The sequence below is a fragment of the Ipomoea triloba genome, chromosome 14 (assembly GCF_003576645.1).
Source record: "Ipomoea triloba cultivar NCNSP0323 chromosome 14, ASM357664v1".
Taxonomy (NCBI): Eukaryota; Viridiplantae; Streptophyta; class Magnoliopsida; order Solanales; family Convolvulaceae; genus Ipomoea; species Ipomoea triloba.
Window position 1 is genome coordinate 1,687,988 of NC_044929.1, and position 22,378 is coordinate 1,710,365.

General features: G+C 38.7%; 2 protein-coding genes and 1 long non-coding RNA gene across 3 annotated transcripts; all 3 read right to left on the bottom strand.

Annotated features, from left to right (window-relative positions):
* Positions 1–2,322: 2,322 nt before the first annotated feature.
* On the bottom strand, positions 2,323–7,556 carry LOC116004741. Its single transcript, XM_031244903.1, has 2 exons — positions 6,254–7,556; positions 2,323–6,059 (listed from the first exon to the last, which is right to left on the bottom strand). Exons 1-2 carry the CDS (start codon positions 7,554–7,556, stop codon positions 2,323–2,325), a joined length of 5,040 nt encoding a protein of 1,679 aa, XP_031100763.1.
* A 210-nt stretch (positions 7,557–7,766) lies between these two features.
* Positions 7,767–8,507, bottom strand: LOC116005169. Its single transcript, XR_004094894.1, has 3 exons — positions 8,253–8,507; positions 8,037–8,149; positions 7,767–7,940 (listed from the first exon to the last, which is right to left on the bottom strand). It is a non-coding gene; the product is annotated as an uncharacterized LOC116005169 (long non-coding RNA).
* Positions 8,508–8,514: 7 nt separating this feature from the next.
* LOC116004742 lies at positions 8,515–18,389 on the bottom strand (the record flags this gene model as incomplete). The annotated part of the gene is made up of 3 exons (XM_031244904.1): positions 17,910–18,389; positions 12,482–14,995; positions 8,515–10,569 (listed from the first exon to the last, which is right to left on the bottom strand). Coding segments are annotated over exons 1-3 (5,049 nt in total), but the record flags the coding sequence as incomplete, so codon positions are not given.
* Between the last annotated feature and the right edge of the window lie 3,989 nt (positions 18,390–22,378).

Here is a 22,378-nt window from a genome sequence, read left to right on the forward strand (position 1 = left end):
CGCTAGATGAGCTTGAGGTCCTTAAATTGGATTACGAAGCATTCATGGGAGAGGTGTGGGATGTGAGCAACATTGTTTTCAAGCGGCTGAAATATTTGCGCATTCAAAAGACTTATTTAGTATCATGGATAGTTTCAAAGGACAGTTTTCCTGTTTTGGAATATCTCGTTCTCAGTCGTTGTGATAGCCTTGATGCAATCCCATCCGCCTTTGGTGAAGTAGAGAGCCTTAAGGAGATGGAATTATTTTGCACCAACACAAAGGCAGCTAATTCTGCTCGGGAAATCAAGCTAAATAGAGATGCAAATATAGGTGGAAGATTTCAACTACTAACTCTCCATCTATTCTCCTGACCACTAAGGTTAGTCAAAATCTTTAAATTTCTCTATTTAGCTAGCTTGCTTTGGTATTTGCCATCACGTACTGCATGCATATATATTTTATGGCTTAATTTCTCATTCAGATTTCTATGGAGATGCCGGCAGCTTTCAACCATTCAATGCTGCGCTGTTATGTTCCAGCAGAACTTCCAGCAAAATAAAGGGCCCGCCAACATGGGTGCCTCAACAAAACTTGTTTTTGTAAAGCTACAGAGATATCATTGACTTACAAGTTATTTAACATTTCTTTATATATATATATATATATATATATAAATAAATGTATGTGTGTCTCTGTGTGTCAAGAGTGTTGAAGGATTTTCTTTCTCATTTGTTTCCAGACCACATATTACTGTTAGTTGTTTGTTGTGATTTGCAGACCACATTCCAGTTATAATAAAAATCCAACTTCACATCTTTAAATTTTTTTTAATGAAGATACGACGTGGTATCATTTTTTTATAAAAAAAAAGTGCTACGAATAAATACACCTCGACGTCCATTTTTTGAAAAACTAACTGTCTTATATTCTATTATTTTATTATTATTTATTGAGGATATGACTTCTTTTTTTTTTTTTTTTAAAGTCAAAGTTGTATCTCAAAATTTCTTAAAATATTTGTAATGAAGATATGGCATGAGTTTTTTTTGAAAAAATCAAAGTCCTATCCTTTTTTTTAAAAATAAATACTATATACGACGTGAATTTTTTAAAAAAGTTTATGTCTTATATTATAGGAATTTATTTATTTTATTTATTGAGGTTACAACGTTGGTTGTTTTTACGCATCCTCCTTCACAGCAGCGACTAGTGGGATTCTACCATACGAAGCCTTAGCTTCCCAGTAGCCGCCGGGAGAAGCATAGCGCCATACGAAGCGTTCCCAGTAGCCGTATCTCATGCAACATCAAAATAGCTACTACCATCCGCCAAACGTGACGTGGAGGAGGGACTGCTCTATCCCATCCAAACAGCCTTGTTTCTTGCTTTCCATATTGCATGCATGCATAGTGCCTGCTGCTACCAGAGAACCATCTTCATCTAGGGACGGTCACGCCTATTGCATTTGGCAGATGCAGCTGTGACTCATGCCAAACTTGCGTTGAGAATTCACACAAAACCAAGGAGTGCATAATATCTTCATTGTGTGTGGCACACACTGGGCATGAGGGCTGCAGTTCCACTCTCTTCTGCAATAAAGTGTTTGTTACTGCTCTCCACAGAAATGTCTTCCATATACGGGGAACTTTGAGATTCCACAGCTTATTCAATTCCACCCATTAAAGTCATTAACCAGGGGTTAAATTGTCTCACCATGTACCTATAACCACTTTTCAGAAAATAAATTCGATGCAAATCATCCAGTACCATGAGTCAATATAATTCAGACTAACTGACACTCTCAAAATTAGGCTGGGAAATAATTATTAATATAAATGACATTTATTTATTTCATTTAAAACACCAAAATGAGTCTATTATTTTCATTGATGAACACTCAACACAACTAAGGGTGCGTTTGGTTCGCACATGGGAATCGGAATCGGAATGGATATCAAATACATGGTAAGGGTAATGGGTTTTGGTGAAAGTATTTAACATGTTTGGTAGTTGGGTGGAATGTGAATGATTATTAATAGTTGGGGAAGAAATAAGGATTGAAATGAAACCCTTATTTAATAAGGGTATGGGTTTTCTCATTAATGGAGTATTCCAAACCCATAGTAGCATTCTCAAAACTTATCAACCAAACACTAACAATCACTTTCATACCCATTCCCTATGTCTAAACCCCAACCAAACACACCCTAAAACAACCAGGCCTTGATAAAAATATAATACAACAAAATAAGTAAAATCCCAAAGCAAATGAGTCTATTATTTTCATTGATGAACACTCTTTTTTTTTTTTTTTTTTAACAAAGAGAATTTTATTGATAATTAAAACCTAGGGGATGAAAATCCCCGCTGATCATACAAAAGAGCCAGTTTGACCTTTATAGGTAAAGAAGTACAAGAGTGAAAAAGAGCGGGCGAGCTACTGTTAAGTCCTTCTGAAGCAAGTGCGTCAGCCACCTGGTTGGCCTCCCTATAGATATGTGTCAGGGTTGAACCCCACAAAGAAAGGCAAGAACGGATGTACTGAACTGCTTCCATTATCTTCCAAGGAATCTTTACTGTTTGGGAGGATGCAGTGAGAGCAAGAGAGAGAGAATCCACTTCAATTATGAATGGAATTGTGGCTGTAAGCTCACACCATTGGAGGGCAAAGCGCAAGGCCAAAGCTTCTGCCTCCAGAGCAGAAGAAGCCACCAAAGGGAAACGAAGTGCAATAATGAGACTTCCATTTGCGTTTCTAAGGCAGGCCCCTCCCGCTGCGCCATTGGCAGAGTAGAATGCATCTGTGTTGAGTTTTAAACAGCCAGGAGGCGGCGCGAGCCATTGAACCCAAGTGATTGCTCTTCGAGGAGATTCAACAAAATTTGCAATGAAACCTTCAGATAGTAAAAAGGAATCCGACGAGTGTTGCTTACGAACTGACCGAGAGAGGGAAATTAATAGAGATTCTCGTTTGATTCTTTTAATGGTTCTTGTGGCAGAGAAGGCTGATCCTTCAAAGATGGATTCATTGTAAGCAACCCATAAAAACCATAGCACCAGACTAGGCATGAGGCGCGTAATGTAGCCAACTGCCGAGTTTGGGGATGATGATAACCACCATGCGTGACATTTTGATCTAACAGAGGAAGTGTTGAGTAAGGGGAGTCCGAAAACACCACTGAAGTAGTTCCAAACATTTTGAACACGGTTGCAGAGAAGTAAACAATGGTCTAAGCTTGCACTTGCTCCAAGACAAAAAGGGCAGATTGATGGGAGACAAAAACCAAAGCGTTCTATCACATCTGGGAATGGAAGAAGTCTTCTCAAGAGTTTCCACATGAAAACCGAAATTTTGGTGGGAATTCCCCTTCCCCAGATACACTCTGAAGATAGTGTTAATCCTGCTTTTGGTCGAAGAGAGTCATAAGCCGAAGAGAAGGAAAAATTTCCATATGTTGAAGGCTTCCAAATAAGAGCATCGGGTGTTTTAAATGTATTTTCTTCAACAAATTCTGCCATCTCCTGCATGCGCCGCCAAGTTGTAGAGTCAGAAATCCTGGGAGTATCCTCTGAATATCGAGTTTGCATGTAGGTGCTCCATAGTGATCTCCCTTGCATGAAGTTGAAGTAGAGTTTAGCAGTGAAGGTATGTTGCAATGATGAGAAGCAGCGAACACCCAAACCCCCTTCTTTCTGAGGTAAGCATAATTTTTTCCAGGATGCCCAGTGACGTTTCGGTCTTCCCTCACTAGTGCCCCAGAGAAAGTTGGCAAACTTAGATTCAAGAGTCTTCACAATTTGGCGCGGCAGCGCTATAGTAGCCATTGTGTAGATGGGAATCATTGATAGCACGTGCTTGATAAGTGTGAGACGCCCACCCGGGGAAAGTAATCTTCTGGTCCAACTTTGAAGTTTTCCATCCACTTTTTCCAGCAGACTTTGATAATATATGAGCCTATTTCTACCGTGGAATAAGTTCACTCCCAGATAGCGAAAAGGCATAATTGAACGTTGCATGCCTAAGATTCGTGACATTGTGGCCGTTCTCTGCGCTGAGCAATGTTTGGAAGTGACAAAGAAACTTTTATTATAATTGATCAGTTGCCCTGAACCTGCTTGATATTGTCTTAATGATTCCGTCAAGGCCTTGAGGGAGTTTGATGATCCATTTATAAATATTATGATGTCATCTGCAAAGGCTAAATGTGAAATGGTTGGGCATTGAACTCTTGTCGAGTAAGGCGAAATCATACCTGTGCCCATTTTAAGAATGAGGGAGCGTGATAATGCCTCTGAAACAAGGATGAACAAAAGAGGTGATAGGGGGTCGCCTTGCTTAACACCTCTAGTTGGTTGGAAGAAACCGCTGCTGACTCCATTGATCAAGACAGAAAGTCTAGTCGCTGCAAGATTATTCATGATAAGGTTAATAAATTTGATTGAGAAGCCAAACTTGTGGAGTACTGCCTTCAAGAAAGGCCAAGATACTCTGTCAAAAGCTTTCATCATATCCAGTTTAACCATAACATTATTTCCACGACACTTTTTGTCGATATATTGAAGCAATTCTTGTGCCAGCAGAATATTGTCTTGAATGTTTCTTCCTTCAACAAAACCTGTCTGTTCTTTAGAAATCAATTTGGGCAAAAGTTTACTCAGGCGAGTAGCTAGAATTCTTGTGAAGACCTTGCTGATAAAAGTGCATAAACTGATAGGCCTGAAGTCAGCAAAAGTGTCTGGATTGATAACCTTTGGGATCAAAACTAGTTGCGCACTTGCAATAGCACATGGGATGGGCACTCCTGCAAAAAAATCAAGCGCTGCAAGATAGACGTCTTCGTGAACAATTTCCCAGCAGTGTCTAAAGAAAGTGCCAGAAAAACCATCTGGGCCGGCCGCGCTATCGGGGTCTAGTTTCCATACTGCCTCTTTAATCTCTTCACGAGTGAGTGGCTTTGTCAAAGAAAAATTGTCAGAAACTTCCAAGCTAATTGGGAGGTTTTGCAGAATAGATTCCATCTCAAAGCAATCCTCGGCCTTGAATAACTTGGAGTAAAAAGAGATGGCTTCTTCTTGGATCGCAGGTTGTGTGGTAAGTAGATTACCCGAATCATTTTTGATGGCACAAATTCTTTGTCTGCGATGTCTGTCCTTGACCGTGGCATGAAAAAATCTAGTGTTGGCGTCTCCTTCCTTTAGCCATTTTACCCTGGCCTTTTGTCTCCAGAACATCTCTTCTTGTTTAAGAGCTAAAAGAAGATCTGCATGATGTTTGTGCAACAGAGCACGATTTTCTGGAGAAGGGCAATTGTCATATTGTTTCTCTATGTCAGCTACTAAGTTCTCATGATTTTTAATGCGATCAAAAACATTGCCAAAGATGTCTCGGTTCCAAGAGCGAAGAGCTTGTTTCAACCGTTTAAGTTTAAAGGCCAGAGCACGCATACCTCCTCCATCTGCTGGCAAAGACCAGTTTGATCTTACTTCTTCAAGAAAACCATGGTGAGTGGTCCACATGCTTTGGAATCGAAATTGCTTTGGGCATGAGACGTTTGCATTATCCCCGCATAAAAGGATAGGGGAGTGGTCAGAGGTCGTTCGAGCGTGGACAATGATTCTGATCTCCGATAGGTAATCTCTCCATGCTGGAGTCATTAAAAATCTGTCCAATCTCTTCCAAACATCTCCAGTGTTTCTAACTCCATGCCATGTGTACTGATTTCCCAAAGTAGCCAAATCAATTAAGGAACTGTCGTTGATGAATTCTGAAAAATCGGAGATGCTCCCAAGATCGGGGGATGCGTTTCCTCTATATTCTGCAATGCTTGATATGACGTTGAAGTCTCCTCCCAGAAGGATAGGTTTGGTATCATCAATTAGCTCATTAAGTTGCCTCCATAGATGAGCTCTGTCTGCTCTAGTATGTTTTGCATAAACAGCAATAAAACTGAAGTTGAATTGCCAAGGGACAAAGCTAACATTACAAAATATAAATTGCTCATTGTCGATCTCAATATCAACTTCGAAGGAGTCTGACCAGAAAAGCCAAACTTTCGTTTTCTCTGATGCAAATCCACCTGCAAAGTTGAATTCTCGAACGAAACTATCAATGCGAATTGAACTAATGAAAGGCTCAATAATAGAAAGGAAATGCACACGCTCACGTCGAAGAAGTCGAGAGAGTCTGCGACGTGAGGAAAGCAGACCTCTGACATTCCAACTTAACAAATTCATTTTAAACGGTGGGAGAAAGACACCCGAGCGATTTTACCCACTGATAAGCGAGTAGTGACAGATGGAGCAGACTCAGAGTAGTCCTTTCTTGGCCGAGATTTTTTCTTTGTGACGGCAATAAAATCATTCGGTGTGGATTTTTCAATTCTGGAGGTGATGAGATGACTTGATGTTTTCCATGATTCCAGTGGAGGTAAGGAGCTATTCTGTGCGTTTTGAGGTACATCTCCGTCTGATTGGTGGCCAGGATGGGAGTCAGAATGGTTTTCAGATTGGATGCCATGATCATCGATAAGGGTCAACCCCAAATTAGCGTTGTTATCTGGGATTGAATCATGAGCTGCATTTGATGATTCTGGTTCTTTTTGCTTTTCTGGTTCAGGTGGTGGAAGAGAGGCTCCTTCTCCATTTGATGATTCTGGTTCTTGTGGCTTTTCTGGTTCAGGTGGCGGAAGAGAGGATCCTTCTCCTTGCTGCTCCTTAGGTTGTTGATTTATGACTGGACTCCATCTTTTTCTTGGGGGAACAATGGTCGGTGCAGAATGTTGAGGGAGGGGAAAGGTTTCTTGGCGGTATTCTTTGTGTTGTTCTTGGCTTGACTCTTGGGGGATCTTGGCAGCTCGAGTGATTTTGCAATCTGAGATAAGGTGACCAAACTTTTGACAGTTAAGACAGTAAGGCGGTATATACTCATAGATAACCGGTTGGGCAAAACCTCCAAAAGAACCGTTGGTGATCCAAACTTGATCTGGTTTTTCAATGCTAACATTGAGTTCCACACAGACACGCGCTATGGATGGTCGGTTTTGCAGCAAAGTGGAGGAGTCAACTTTTAAAGGAGTTCCTATGAGATTGGCAATTGAACAAAGAGCTTCTTTGTCCTGTAGATGTGTTGGCAAGCCCTCAAATGCTATCCAAATGGGGACAATTGGCGATTCGATGTCTGGACGAAAATCTGGCGTCCATTTGAAGATATTCATGAAGTAACCTTGAATCGACCAAGATTTTCGGAGCCAGCAGCGCTGAAAGTCGTCTTCAAGATCGAAGTTGATGAGGACATGTCGTTGATCAATCAAGCCAAGGGAAAAGGCTCCACCAAATCCGATAAGATCGAACGTTTTTCGTAGATCTGCCATTGTTGGGCGCCCTTTATTGAACTTGCCGATAAGGGCATATTTAAATTTTTGAGAGAAACGATGAATTTCTTGATCTGAAAAAGCAACAGCTGGCATTCCTTTGAATTTGCTTGGAGGTTTGAGGTTGGAGACAACAGAGGATTTAGAGAGGATGTCAGCGAAGGAGCGGGAAGGGGGCTTGTCGGCCCCCGGCGCCGCCGCCATAGCCGTGAAGGAGAAAGCACTATTGATGGAGCGTTTTTAGGGATTCACTGTTGAGTACTACTATTGAAGGAGAAAGCACTATTGCTCTCTTCAATTTCTAGATTAGGTTCCTACTTAGGAAATTGTACAAACTTTTTCCATTGATGAACACTCAACACAACTAAAACAACCAGCCCTTGATAAAAATATAATACAATAAAACAAGTAAAATAATCCCAAAGCAAATCGCAGGGCACTAAACAAACAAACAAGTAACAGTTGGTATTATGTGGTCTGCTGGAAACAAATGAGAAAGAAAATCATATTCACTCTTGACATATATATACATATATCAGCACCCGCAGCATTGAATGGTTGAAAGCTGTGACCGGGCATCTCCCATCCCTAGAATTGAGAAGATATGAGAAAGTCAGCCATAAAATAAAATATATATGCAAATACCAATTCAAAACAAAGAGAAATTTAAAGATTTGGAGTAACCTTAGTGATCAGGAGGATAGATGGAGAGTTGAAATCTTTCACCCATATTTGCATCTGTATTTGGGGATTGATGGAGGACTAGCTATTTACCTCATCCAGGAAACCTAATGTATCTAAAAAAAAAGAAAAAAGAAATGTGCAATCAAATTGGAAAAGTAAATAAACAAATGCAGATACCAAAACAAGAGAAATATAACTTAAAGAATTTTAACTAACCTCAAGGCTCAGGAGTAGTATTGACTGAGAGCTGAAATCCACCCTTTTTTGTATCTCCATTTACATCTCCTTTACGCATCAGTATTTGATGAGCAGATCTCAGTGCCCACTCATTGGTGCAATACAATTCCAACAACTTAAGGCTCTCTATTTCACCAAACTCAACTGGAACAGCCGCAAGCTCAGTGCAGTATCTGAGGGACAGACATTTTAGTACTGGAAAACTATCTTTCGAAACTGCCAATGATACTAAATCAGTACTTTCGATGCGAAAATACTGCAGTTGTTTGAAAACAACGCTGCTTACATCACAGAACTCTCCTCTAAATGCATTATTCTCCAGCTTTAACACCTCAAGCGTATACAAAGACCCCAATACACTGAAGTCCCACCACTGAAATGAAGTGTTGGACAAAGTCATCTTCCTTAGCCTGCTTGGGAAGCTCTCAGCAGGAGGGAAGCGGAAGCTTCCCAGTGTGTTGCTCTCGAGAGCATCGTTTATGTTTATGAGCTTCAAATTTTCCAGGCGGTCCAGCTTATGAAGATTGTCAAACAGACAAACTCCTTCTTGATTGACATCCATAAGCTCGTCTAGATTCCCGCAAATTCCCAGCTTTTTAATTTGCGGTGTCTTGTCTAGAATTTCCGGTGTGCAGCTTGTGGGGGATATGGTTGAAAGAGTTGTTATCTTACTAACTACTCCAGAAGAGCTCTTTCTTCTTCCAATAACAATTCTTGATGATCTTCTAATTATTGGAGAGAGCAGCCGAAGCTGAAGACGAGAAGTAGTAGTGAGCAGATGCCTTAAGTTTGGCATGCTCCATATGTCTGCCTCAATTTTAACACAAATATTATGTTCTCTGGTAGTGTGGAGTACAAGTGTTTGCAATTGGGTGAGGCTTCCGAATTCCTTGGGGAGGAGTTCGTGATGAATAATTGTGATCCCAAGGTAAGTGAGATGCTTTAGGCGATACAACTCTTTAGGCAGATTGGGGAATTTGAAGCCTCTGATATTCAAGACCTGGAGATTTGGAAAGGCATTAGGGATGGCGGCCACTACTTCTTCCGCAATCTCTTGTATTGATCCTTGGGAAGAGAATGATAAGAAAGATCGGACATGGTCACTAGAGGACGACGACGGCCACCACGACTTGGTTGTTTTTGATATACCGGCCTGCAAAGCAAGAGCAGATGATGATGAATGTATGAATAGGCCGCGGCCATAAGCTCCTCCTCCTTCAACTTCAACTTCAACTTGAAATTCACGCATGAAATTATTTTGGGGTTTGGCAGCTTCTCGTATACAGATCTCATGCAGAAATCCATGGATTCTCACCCTCTTAATTCTATCATCTGTTCTTCTGCTAACCACCATGAGAAGATTGATTCGAACAAATTCTCTTATATAGTACTCAGCTTTGTATTCCAAGTCATCATCACCCGAAATCAATCCTTCAGCTACCCACAGGTACACCAATTCCCGTGCATCAATTTCAAATCCTCTAGGAAAAGCTGCCAAGTATAGCAAACACACTTTCATTTTGGAATAATCCCTCATCATATCATAATTAATCATTTCCATCATTACTTCATCATTCTCGTACTCTATGCTTGCAAATGGATTACTTTTTATGCGTTCCCACTCTGCAACTGTCCTATTTTCTCTCAGGACATCGCTTATTTTCCCCACCAAAAGTAGCACTCCTTCAAATTTCTTTGCTATCGACCTACCAACAGCTTCAAGAGAAGTATCAGTGCATCTTGAGTCTCCAAAAATCTTCTTCTCTAATAACTCCCAACATTCATCATCACTTAAACCTTTTAATTCATGAGAGATACCAATAGAACCAATAAATGAAGCCACATCCTGGCTTCGAGTAGTTACCAAGATTTTACCTCCTCTCACATTGTTAGGAAAAGCAATCCTCAACCTAAACCAGTCATGCTCTGTCCACACATCATCCAATACAATCAAATACTTTGAACCTTTCAAATACTCTTTTACTTTCTCAGCTAAGTGTTCTTCCGACATTTCATGAAAATCATTACTTATGCTTGTGAATCTGCTCAAAATGTCATAGAATATTCGCCTTCTGTCACAAGCTCGGGAAACATTAACCCAAATGCGAGTGAAAAACTCATATTGAAGATCCACATCATTAAACAACATTCTGGCAAGTGTAGTTTTACCCATTCCTATCATGCCCACAATTGATATAACTCTCAAATTCATTGATTCTATAAAGAGAAGATCCTTTATAATTTTCGCCTCTTCACCAAAACCCACCACAATATCTTCTTCCACCCCAGGAGCCATCTTTGTCAACCGTAAATTAAATAAATTAATTTAAAGAAATCCACTAAACATGCATTTTGATATGAGCAAATACCCGCTCATAATTTTGGTCCACATGTTTAATTTCTATCAATTTTGGTCCCACTATTATTGTTTTAGTATCAATGTCAAAATTCATCGCGCTGGTCACCCATCCGTCTAAAACGTGCAAAAATCTAAAATTATTCAGGGTATTTTCATCATTTTCAACTTAATATCGCAATTTGAGCATAAGTAAATGAAATTAAGTCCTAAGATCGATCAAAATTTGCATTTGAGGAGGAGAACTATGAATTGTGATTAATCTTAGGACTTAAATATCTTTATTCATGCTCAAATTGGGATATTGCGTTGAAAAGAACGAAAATATGTTTAAAAATTTTAGATTTCGACACATTTTAAATGGATGGGTGACCGACACGATAAATTTCGGCACTAAAACAGTAATCGTGGTACCAGAATTGGTAGAAATTAAGCATGTAGACCAAAATTGTCATTTTGCTAATAATCGTGAGACCAAAATTAATATTTGCTCATTTTGATATTATGCAAAATTAAAGTGAATCGGACAAAATTGTAAAGTGCACCAAGCAATATTACAAAGGTCATCTAGCGATATGTGAAAATATAATGCACTTTTTTATATAACCGGATGCACCTTTAGAGTTATAGATGTTGAATACATATATACATATCATTGGTTGCACTATATAGTTTTGTTTGGTGCACTTTATAATTGCATGCGGTGGACTTTAAAATTTGAAAAATTTACCAAAATGCTACCATATTTTCCAACATGACTTTTCCCTTAGCTTGTTTTGGAACCATTGATCTTTCCTAATCGATAACTACGGCAGACGATTTCTCAATTTTCTTTATTTTAAGTATCCATTCTCACTTGAATGTGTTCATACATACATGCATGAATGCATACTTACGCGCACACACAAAGATATAATTTTGATAGAGTTAATTCCATTTTTTATCTTATATTTATATGTGACAATCTACTTTTAGTTCTTTTTTATTAGAACATTAATTTTTTGTTCTAGTATTATTGTGGCATGACCATTTTTAGTCCTTTATCAACAAAATGGTTTAAATATTGTTAAATACAAGGACATTTCAGTCTTCAATTATAGATATTTTCCAAAAAATAAACATAAAAAATATAGCGATTCAACATACTTTGTATAAAAAAGATTGAAATGTCTTTGTATTTAACGATATTTCGACGATTTTGTTGATGAAGGACTAAAAATGGTCATGCCGCAATAATAGTAGGACCAAATGAGGATATTCTAATAAAAAAGGACTAAAAGTGGATTATCACCTATAAATCTAGGACAAAAAATGAAATTAACTCAATTTTGATATTATCACTAGCTAGCATTTCTACAATTATAAGTTAAAATGAAAAACAAAACAATTGGACATCTAATAACTTTATATTTTTTTTAATTGAAAAATAATATGAAAAATAAATGTTGATAAACAAGCATGTTTGGTCCATTTTTGTTTTCTTCACTTTTATTATAGAAAAAGAAAAATAATGAGAAACTGAAATGTCATGTGGATCCAATATATTAAAAAGCTAGCATAGAGACAATTTAATCTTGTACTTGTGGTTTTTTTTTTTTTTTTTTAATACTATGACTCTGCTACAAGGTAGTAGCTCGAACCCACCCCTCCCATGTGGGGGTGCAACCAAATGTTACTAGACCACAAGGTCTTTGGGTACTTGTGGTGTTTAATTACTTGTTATATATAGCATAAATGTTCAAAAATAATTTTTATTTCTACCACTACCCAAAAAAAAAAAAAAAAAAAAAAAAAAACATGCATATACGCAATAATAATATAATCAAGAGAAGAAGCTAAGGTAGAGAATTACCGTTGCTTTTGGCGGAAGAGGGGTGATTTTGAGGTCCAATCCCTTCACGTTTTCCTTGCCACGTCTTTGCTCACCTAACTGTCTTGCAGAATTGTTTGCATTTTCACTGATTTGCTCAGCTACCTGTCCTGCAGAATTGTTTGCATTTTCACTCATTTGCTCAGCTACCTGTCCTGCAGAATTGTTTGCATTTTCACTCATTTGCTCAGCTACCTGTCTTGCAGAACTGTTTGCATTTTCACTCATTTGCTCAGCTATCTGTCTTGCAGAATTGTTTGCATTTTCACTCATGTGATACAGTTCTATCACCTTAAGGTTGTGTACTTGAGCAAACGCAGATGGGATTTCTTTTAGATTGGTGCAGTTCCTGAGGACTAGATTTTCTAAAACTGGAAAGCTATTCTCCATAATTTTCCAAGTTTCCAAGTTGGTCCTTCCAATGCGCAAATATTGGAGTTGATTGAAAACAACATCACTTTTTAGATCCCATTCCTCCCCTCTGAAAGCATTTTCATCCAACTTGAGCACCTCCAGCTCTTCTAGTGATCCCAATATTCTTATGTCATCCCATTTAAAGAAGGTATTGCAAAAAGTCAACTTTCTTAGCCTATGTGCAAACATGTCCAGCATCGGAACCTTTAATGCACCCATTGCACCCTCATTCTCGCCATACAACTTCAAGTTTTCAAGGCCCTTTAGCATTTGAAGATTGTTGAACAAACAGATTTGTTGCGGCTTTTCTTCCAAAAGCTCTACTAAATTCCCACGAACACCCAATTTTTTGAGATGTGGAGTCATTCTGAAGATCTCTTTCTGACAACTTGTTGGTGATATCGATGACAATGTGCGAATATTTGTTTTTCTAGTGTTATTTTGCCGCCGTGTCTTTTGAGGAGGAGAAGGTAATTGCATCGAGGCATTGGTGTCCACATGCCTTAACTTTTCCATATTCCATACACCTCCACTGATTTTAAGTGTCCTTGTTGTGGTTTTGATCACAAGGGTCTGCAGCTCATGAAGATTTTTGAATGCCTTGGGGAGGAGATTGAAATTAATTGTAATAGCAAGATACCTGAGAAGATTCAGGCTAAAAAGCTCATTAGGTAGCTGGAAGCTAAGCTTGAAGGATTGAATGTCCAACACCCTAAGAAGTGGAAAGGCATTCTGGATAGCTATCAGCTCCTCTTGTTTCAAATCAATATCACTCTTTTGTGAGGAAGACAACAACAAAGAGTGGACATGTTCACCAGATGGATATGGACTCTTCTTCTTCTTCTTCTTCATTTTGTTGTAGCATGCGCAATTAAGGAGCAAACAAGATGGATCATCATCTTCCACATCAAATATCTTGGCAGTAGAAGATGATGGTGATGGTGATGGTGATGATGAATGGAAACAAAGACGACGACGATGGGATGAAATAGTATTTGCATCTAATTTTTGTTCCCCGTCTATTATGTGGAAGAGATCGTTCTTGGCAGCCTCAGTTTTACAAAACTCGTGCAATGAGTCATGAATGCGACATGTTTTGATTTCACCATCTGCACTCCTTTTCATTACCATCACTAGATTCCTATCAACAAGATCTTTCAAATAATTTCCAGCTTCACCTTCCAAGTCCAAACTATATCCCCACTCATCTATTGTGGGAATGAATTCTTCAGCAATCCACAGCCGAATCAACTTCAAAGCATCAATCTCTTGTCCCATGGGGAAAACTGCAAAATATAGGAAGCAATTTTTCAACTTCTCATGAGGCAAATGGTCGTAGCTCAACCTTACTACTTTGTGGTAACGTTGATCTTTTCTATTAATTTCTTGAAAAGGATTTTCAGCCACATGTTTCCAGTAAGAAAGAGCTCTACTTCTACGTAGGATACCACCCACCATTACAAGAGAAAGCGGCAGCCCATTGCATATTTTTGCTATATCTTCTCCCAGAGTTTTCAATGAATCATTATTCTGACATCCATCTTTTCCAAAAACAATCTTTTCCAGGATCTCCCAACTCACCTTATGGTCTAATGGTTTTAAAATATAAGTTTCCTCATCCGAATCAACCACACTGTGGAATCGGGTGGTCACCAAAACTCTGCTTCCTTTAGAGTTTTGAGGCAATGCCTCTTTTAAAGAGTCCCAATGGCTTTTTTCCCATATATCATCCAATACAATGAAGTATTTTTTATCATTTAAATGATCCTTTATTTTGGCTGCCAACTGATTCTCATCTATTCCGGAATATTCATCTCTCGGACGCTGGGTAATTGCACATAAGATGTCAATGTACTTCTGTTTTCTGTTAAAGCCTTGTGAAACATGAACCCAAATGCTATGGACAAACATGTTCAGTTTCTTTGTGCTGTCAAAGGTTTGGTAAGCAAACGTAGTTTTTCCGGTCCCAGGCATCCCCACAATTGGAATGACAATAAAATTATTGGATGATCCCGTGAGACGAGTTTTTAGAGTTTCCACTTGCTTTTCAAAGCCCGTTGCGTTACCTCCCTCTACAACTGGCTGAGCATGCATTAACAATCAATAAAAAAAAAAATTAAACAATATAATGATACTATTCAAGTGCTACAGGTGTACAACAACGATTATAGTTCTCTATCTGTGAGACGGTCTCATGCATTCTTATCAATCATTAATAAATTCTTTAATTTGTTATAAGGAAAAAAAATATTTTATTGACTGTGAGACGGTCTCATGCATTCTCATGAAAATTCTTTATTGACTAATGCTTTAATGATTCAAATGTTGACATATATTGAGTATGCGGGATACTCGAAAAAAAATCACCTATGTGAGAGAGAAGTGAGGGTCGCTTCAAAGGAGAATTGAACAGGGCTCAATTTTTTAAAAACTCTTGCAGAATCAGGAAAGTGACCCACGACCAAAACAGACACATTCATGAGAATAGAGCGTGGTTGGAAAGTTCCTGTGTGGGATATATTATATCGTCTACACAAAGGGCAGTCGGTTCAAAAACATCGCCTTATACCATACAGCCAGTAGAGTAAATATATCTTCACGAGGAAAATGTTCAAATGGTAACACCTACCTATCCTATGCAGGGATCGACTGTTGTACACAGTTGTTTCCGATTTTAAAATACCTCAAAATTCAATTTTGTTTCATGTAGAGGACTGTTGAAAAAAATAGCATAAAATTGCATTTTAAGTGACAATTTTATGGTACAAATATATGTGGGGTCCACTTCCGGTTCGGGTCGGGTCAAATTGGATTCGGATTTTTCGTAGTTAGACGAAGAGATTGATATATTGGACGCTCAAAATAGATAATGGGTGAATGAAAAATTGATTCTCAAAGTAAACACATTTGAGATGGAATTTGAATGAGGAAAAAGCTTTAAAGTAGCTTTTGTCCCATATTGGTTAGAAATGTGGGTTTGTACCACTATTTAAGGCATATTAACTTGTAAAGTGTAGAGGCTCTCTCTCGCGCGCAGGGGTGCAAATCAAATCCTAAAATGAGCCCGAAATTGGTTAGCCTTGCGGGCATACTTTCGTATCTAATTTCCATCTCTGAACCACTGTCCGCGGAAAGTGAAATGAGTTTACGTTTAGAGGTTACACTATGGTTATTAAAACCAGTTTTGAATGCGTTTACGTCCAGAGGTTACACTATGGTTATTAAAACCAGTTTTGAATGCCATGATTAATGTGTTATTAATTCCTCTCCTCCTATATATTCCAAGTTGAGCAGTAGCATTTTACACACAACTAACACAACTCATAAATTAGTTTTCTACCTCTCGAAACTCTACTATCCCTTCTTTCTAGCCATCTGTGTTCTTCTCACGCTAGCTCTAGTTTACCGGGTTCTAAGTCCACGCTAGCTCTAGTTCACCGGATTCTAAGTTTATTTGAGTGCTCAAAGCTTAGAATCGTAGTACGTTTTATCCTGGAAAGTCTAGACGGCGACGCTCCTAGCACATTGGGAGACGGTAAATAAAATTTTAAGGAGAGATGCTAGTGCAACCCGACTCGTACTTGCAATCTACCCAAAATCATCCACCTTTGTCCTTTTTTTTCCAGAAATAATAACCTTCCGTAGGTTTATTATTTTCCATTTTTCAGGGATTTCCACCTATAGGGCCCACAAAAATGGAGAAAGTGGGAGAAGAGGATTGGAGAGAAAAATAAGAGAGGAGATTATTATAAGGTCATGTGGAGGAGTTGGACCCACAATTTGAGGAGAAAATGGGAGAAGAATTGGAGAGAAAGTAGGAGAGGAGATTATAAAATCATGTAGAGGAGTTGGACCCACAATTTACAGATAAAAGGAATAACCATTGTGGATGCCCTTAGTCAATAAAGAATTTTCCAAAGGCAAAGTGGACAAGACTTTATCCTGGATCATGATGGCAAGAATGTAGATCAAACTATTATGTATAAAGGCATTATTGGATCTCTGTTGTATACTTGTATTTGACAGCCAACAAACCAAACATCACATTTACAGTTGGAGTATGTGAAAGATTCTAGGTTAATCCAAAATAAAGTCATCTTCAAGTAGCCAAGAAGATCTTAAGATACTTCAAAGACGCTCGAAACATTGGGTTATGGTATATGCTAAAGAGGTTTTGCTTTAATTGATTATTTTGATGCAAACTTTACTGATTGCAAAATAGACTTGAAGAACATACCTAGAATATGTCAATTCTTAGGGGAAGACTAGTGTCTTGATTAAGCAAAAAGCATAATTCTATAGTAACTTCAATAATAGAAGCTTAGTATATTACTGTTGGAGACTATTGTGGTCAAGTATTATGGATGAAGTAGTAGTTGGTGGATTGGTCTCTTGGTTTGCAAAAGTAGATCAGAAGCTGAGTATATTGCTGCCTGAGCTTGTTGTGTTCAAGCATTATAGATGAAGTAACAGCTATTTGTTTTTCCCCGCCAGTAAGTCCAAACTATTTGTTCTTGAAAATTCAAATTTTAATTGACTTAGCTTCAATAATTTTTTTTTAAATAATGAAGTTAAAGTTTATCATAAAATTATATGCCAAAGACCTTGTGCTCTAGTGGCACCCGGTTACACCCCACATGGGAGGGGTGGGTTTGAGTCTCAGTGGGGACAATATTGGCTCTTTGTACTTCATTTGGTTAAGAAAGTAGCTATGAACTGATACTACATTGAGCCAATAGTACCCAAAAAAAAACTTTTTGAATTTTAGCATTTTGGAGCAATAAACTGTTATAAAAAACTAATTAATCAAACACTAAATTGATTATTTAACCAGGCCAAATAGCTAATAGTGATCAAATAAATCAAAATTGACCATAAACTAACTATGTTACCAAAGATGTCTAAAGAGCATAGGCATCAATCCCAATAGGCAAATTAAATAATTTGAAAAATATAATGATAATTTAGAAATAGGGCAGTTTTGTGAGTGGTATACCTGGAGAGGTTGCAGAGCATTATCTTGTTCGTTGGTCTGGTAGTTCATGAGGGAGATAAGGTCTTGTTCATGGGCTTGGAGAAGCTCCTTCATCTTCTCCCTTATGCACTTGATCTCCTTTGCACAGACATTGATATTCCCACAAACCGGAACTGGAATTTTATGGAAACATTTCGCCAAGGCATTATTGTCTTGATGCCTCTTATTGAGATCGATGTATTTGGCAACAGCATCCTGAGCTTCATTCACAACAGCTCTGAATTTTTTCACAGCTACTCTCAGAATATGGAGGTCGCTAGCGCTTTGGTTCTTGGAAACATCGAGCAGCCTGGCGTTAAAGGTTTCGATGTCGGAGGTGAGATGTTGTACGGCAGAAGATATGCCGCTAACCAGGTCGATATTGGCCGCTACCGTTTGGACCAGCTTGTTTACCGCCTTGGATGCCACCTCCTCTACAACTTTGTCCAACACTAGCGCCATTGCTCTGATCTCTGCGCGCGTATAGTATAATGTTGTTTCAGGCTACGGTGCCTATTCCTCAGGATTTAGAGTGTTATATATAGTGGTAGCTAGCTAGGAAATGAGGAAAAAATGAAAAATGCTAAACATCTCAGGCTTTTAACCTCGGTTTTCTTTCCACGTTGTTACTCCAGACGTAGTATATCAAAGAAACGACGTCGGTTAGAGAACCAACGTCTTAAAAATGAAATGACATCGGTTATTAGCATAACCAACCTCCTTTTATTTATTCATTTTAAAAATGGCGTCGTTTGATTTTTAAAAATAAAAAATAAAAACGATGTCGATTATTAGCTAATAACCGGCATCGGTTTTTTAGGCGTCATATGTCATTTTTTAAAAATTATAAATTGGTTAAAATATTTAATGTCGGTTTTGTCGAAAATCGACGTTAAATCCCCGACATTGTAAGTGATTTCTCTAGTAATGCTATGATTATCACTCACAATTAATCATGGGTGTTTGGTACACCGTAATTGCAATTTCATTATACTGCTATTCTTTGTTGACTTGGCAAATTACATTGTTTGGTTGAAAGACAGACTTGTAATTTTCTCATTTTGTTGAATTTGAATTCATACCTTCCCTATAAACTCCAATTTAATGAAGCATGAAAAGGAAAAAGATAAGAGAAAGAATTTTTTTAGTCTTAGTAGTTATTATTATTATTATTATTATTATTATTATTATTATTATTATTATTACACATGTGCATTTTAGTATTTATATCACTTTTTTTCTTTCCATTCCCAATAATTTTATTATTCTCTACCAAACAATATAATTTGAATTCTTATTTTATTCTCAACTTATTCTTTTCTCACCAAATTACAATTCTTTCTTTCCCCCCTAATTTCTTTCCTCCAACCAAATACTTTGCTCATTTCTTGATGTCACAAAATGTCATATCACAAACGTCTCTATGCGCATGAATAATTTTTAATTGATCTATCAATATTAATCTTGTTTTAATCGTCTCTTTCAAATGATATAATTTATATTTGTCGGCAGCAGGCAGCAGCAAAGGTAGCAGTGAAGTTTGGCAGCAGACCATACAGCCACAAAGCATAGTTAGGCAACTGCAAATTTTGAACATACTATTTATTGTTGGGTCCCTACATTTTAGGCTAACTACAAAATGACCCCAATTTCTCAACTATAAATAGGGAGGTCATTTTGCCATTCTAGCCATCCCAAATCATTCTATTCTTCCCTCATATACTAGAGATATTAGAGAGTTTGTTGAGTGTATTTCTCCTTCCTAGCAAGAGAGAATTATCCTTGTTTTCTCCTTGTTAGTTAGAGAGTGGTTGTAACTCCTATTTTCTCATAGTGAAATTCTTCTACCCTTGCCCGTGGTTTTTACCCTAATTTGTTTAGGGGTTTTCCACGTAAAATCTGTGCCTCATTTACTTTTCTTTCTCAAATTATTGTTGCAATCTGATCTATCCCACTTCCGCGGGCGCAACAATTGGTATCAGAGCCTTCAGATATATTGTTCAGAATTTGTTTCAAGAACAATATGGCAGCGAAATTTGAGATTGAAAAATTCAATGGGAAAAATTTCTCATTGTGGAAATTGAAGGTGAAGGCTATCCTGAGGAAAGACAACTGTCTAGCGGCTATCAGTGAAAGGCCGGTGGATTTTACTGATGACAAAAAATGGAGCGAGATGAACGAGGATGCTATGGCGGATCTATACCTATCAATAGCAGATGGAGTATTGTCAAGCATCGAGGAGAAGAAGACGGCCAAGGAGATTTGGGATCACCTCAACCGGTTGTACGAGGCCAAGTCACTGCACAACAAAATTTTCCTTAAGAGGAAATTATATACTCTTCGTATGTCAGAATCTACTTCAGTGACGGAACACTTAAATACGCTGAATACTCTATTTTCCCAGCTTACATCTCTAAGCTGTAAAATAGAGCCACAGGAGCGTGCGGAATTTCTACTTCAGAGTCTACCTGATTCGTATGATCAGCTCATCATCAACTTAACAAACAACATCCTTACAGACTATCTAGTCTTCGATGATGTTGCAGCTGCGGTTCTTGAAGAAGAAAGTCGGCGCAAGAACAAGGAGGACAGACAAGTCAATCTGCAACAGGCAGAGGCGTTAATGGTGATGAGAGGAAGGTCAACAGAACGTGGCCAAAGCAGTGGTCGTGGTAGATCAAAATCAAGTAAGAAGAATTTAAAGTGTTACAACTGTGGAAAGAAGGGTCACCTGAAGAAAGATTGTTGGAATTTACCTCAGAATTCCAATCCTCAAGGAAATGTTGCAAGTACCTCAGATGATGGAAGTGCTCTCTGTTGCGAAGCATCAATAGCCAGGGAAGGCAGAAAAAGGTTCGCGGATATATGGCTTATAGACTCGGGAGCCACATATCACATGACCTCAAGGAGAGAATGGTTCCATCATTATGAACCAATCTCAGGAGGATCTGTGTACAGCTGCGACGATCATGCCTTGGAGATTATCGGCATTGGAACCATCAAGCTGAAGATGTACGATGGAACAGTCCAAACTGTTCAGGATGTGCGGCACGTGAAGGGCTTGAAGAAAAATCTATTATCCTATGGAATATTGGATAATAGTGCAACCAAGATTGAAACACAGAAAGGAGTCATGAAGATTTTCCAAGGAGCGCTTGTGGTGATGAAAGGGGAGAAGATAGCTGCAAATCTATACATGCTGAAGGGAGAGACTTTGCAAGAAGCAGAGGCATCGGTTGCCGCATGTAGTCCAGACTCTACTCTGCTATGGCATCAGAAACTTGGGCACATGTCAGAACAAGGAATGAAGATTCTTGTGGAGCAAAAGCTACTTCCGGGGTTAACAAAGGTATCACTTCCTTTGTGTGAGCATTGTATAACAAGTAAGCAGCATCGTCTTAAATTCAGCACATCAAATTCTAGAGGCAAGGTTGTTCTAGAATTGGTTCACTCTGATGTGTGGCAAGCACCGGTTCCATCCCTAGGAGGGGCAAAGTATTTTGTCTCATTCATCGACGATTACTCTAGGAGATGCTGGGTGTACCCTATCAAGACAAAGTCAGATGTGTTTGCGACTTTCAAAGCCTTCAAAGCACGAGTGGAACTTGATTCCGGGAAGAAAATCAAGTGTTTCAGGACAGATAATGGAGGGGAATATACAAGTGAGGAATTTGATGACTTCTGCAAGAAGGAAGGCATCAAAAGGCAGTTCACGGTGGCATACACTCCTCAACAAAATGGAGTGGCAGAGCGGATGAACAGAACCTTGCTGGAAAGGACAAGAGCAATGTTGAGGGCTGCGGGCTTAGAAAAATCATTCTGGGCAGAAGCAGTCAATACCGCCTGTTATTTGGTGAATCGAGCTCCATCAACTGCAATCGAGCTGAAGACACCAATGGAGATGTGGACTGGTAAGCCTGTTGATTATTCAAACCTCCATATATTTGGAAGCATTGTGTATGCAATGTACAATGCCCAGGAAATTACAAAGTTGGATCCGAAGTCCAGGAAATGTAGATTCTTGGGGTATGCTGATGGAGTAAAGGGGTATCGCTTGTGGGATCCCACTGCCCACAAAGTTGTCATCAGCAGGGATGTTATCTTTGTAGAGGACAAGCTACAAAGAGGAGAAGTTGATGATAGCACGGAAAAGGAAAAGCCAGAAACTACTCAGATACAGGTAGAGGAGGAATTTGAACAAGATTCTTCTGAAGTAGAACCGGCGCACGAGGAACCAGAACCAGAACGCTCTAGAGCTCCAACAACTCGTCAATCAGACCGTGAAAGAAGACGTCCCACTTGGCACTCAGATTATGTTATGGAAGGGAATGTTGCATACTGCCTTCTAACAGAGGATGGTGAGCCATCAACCTTTCAGGAGGCGATAAACAGCTCAGGTGTTTCTCAATGGACGGCAGCAATGCAGGAAGAAATAGAAGCTCTCCATAAAA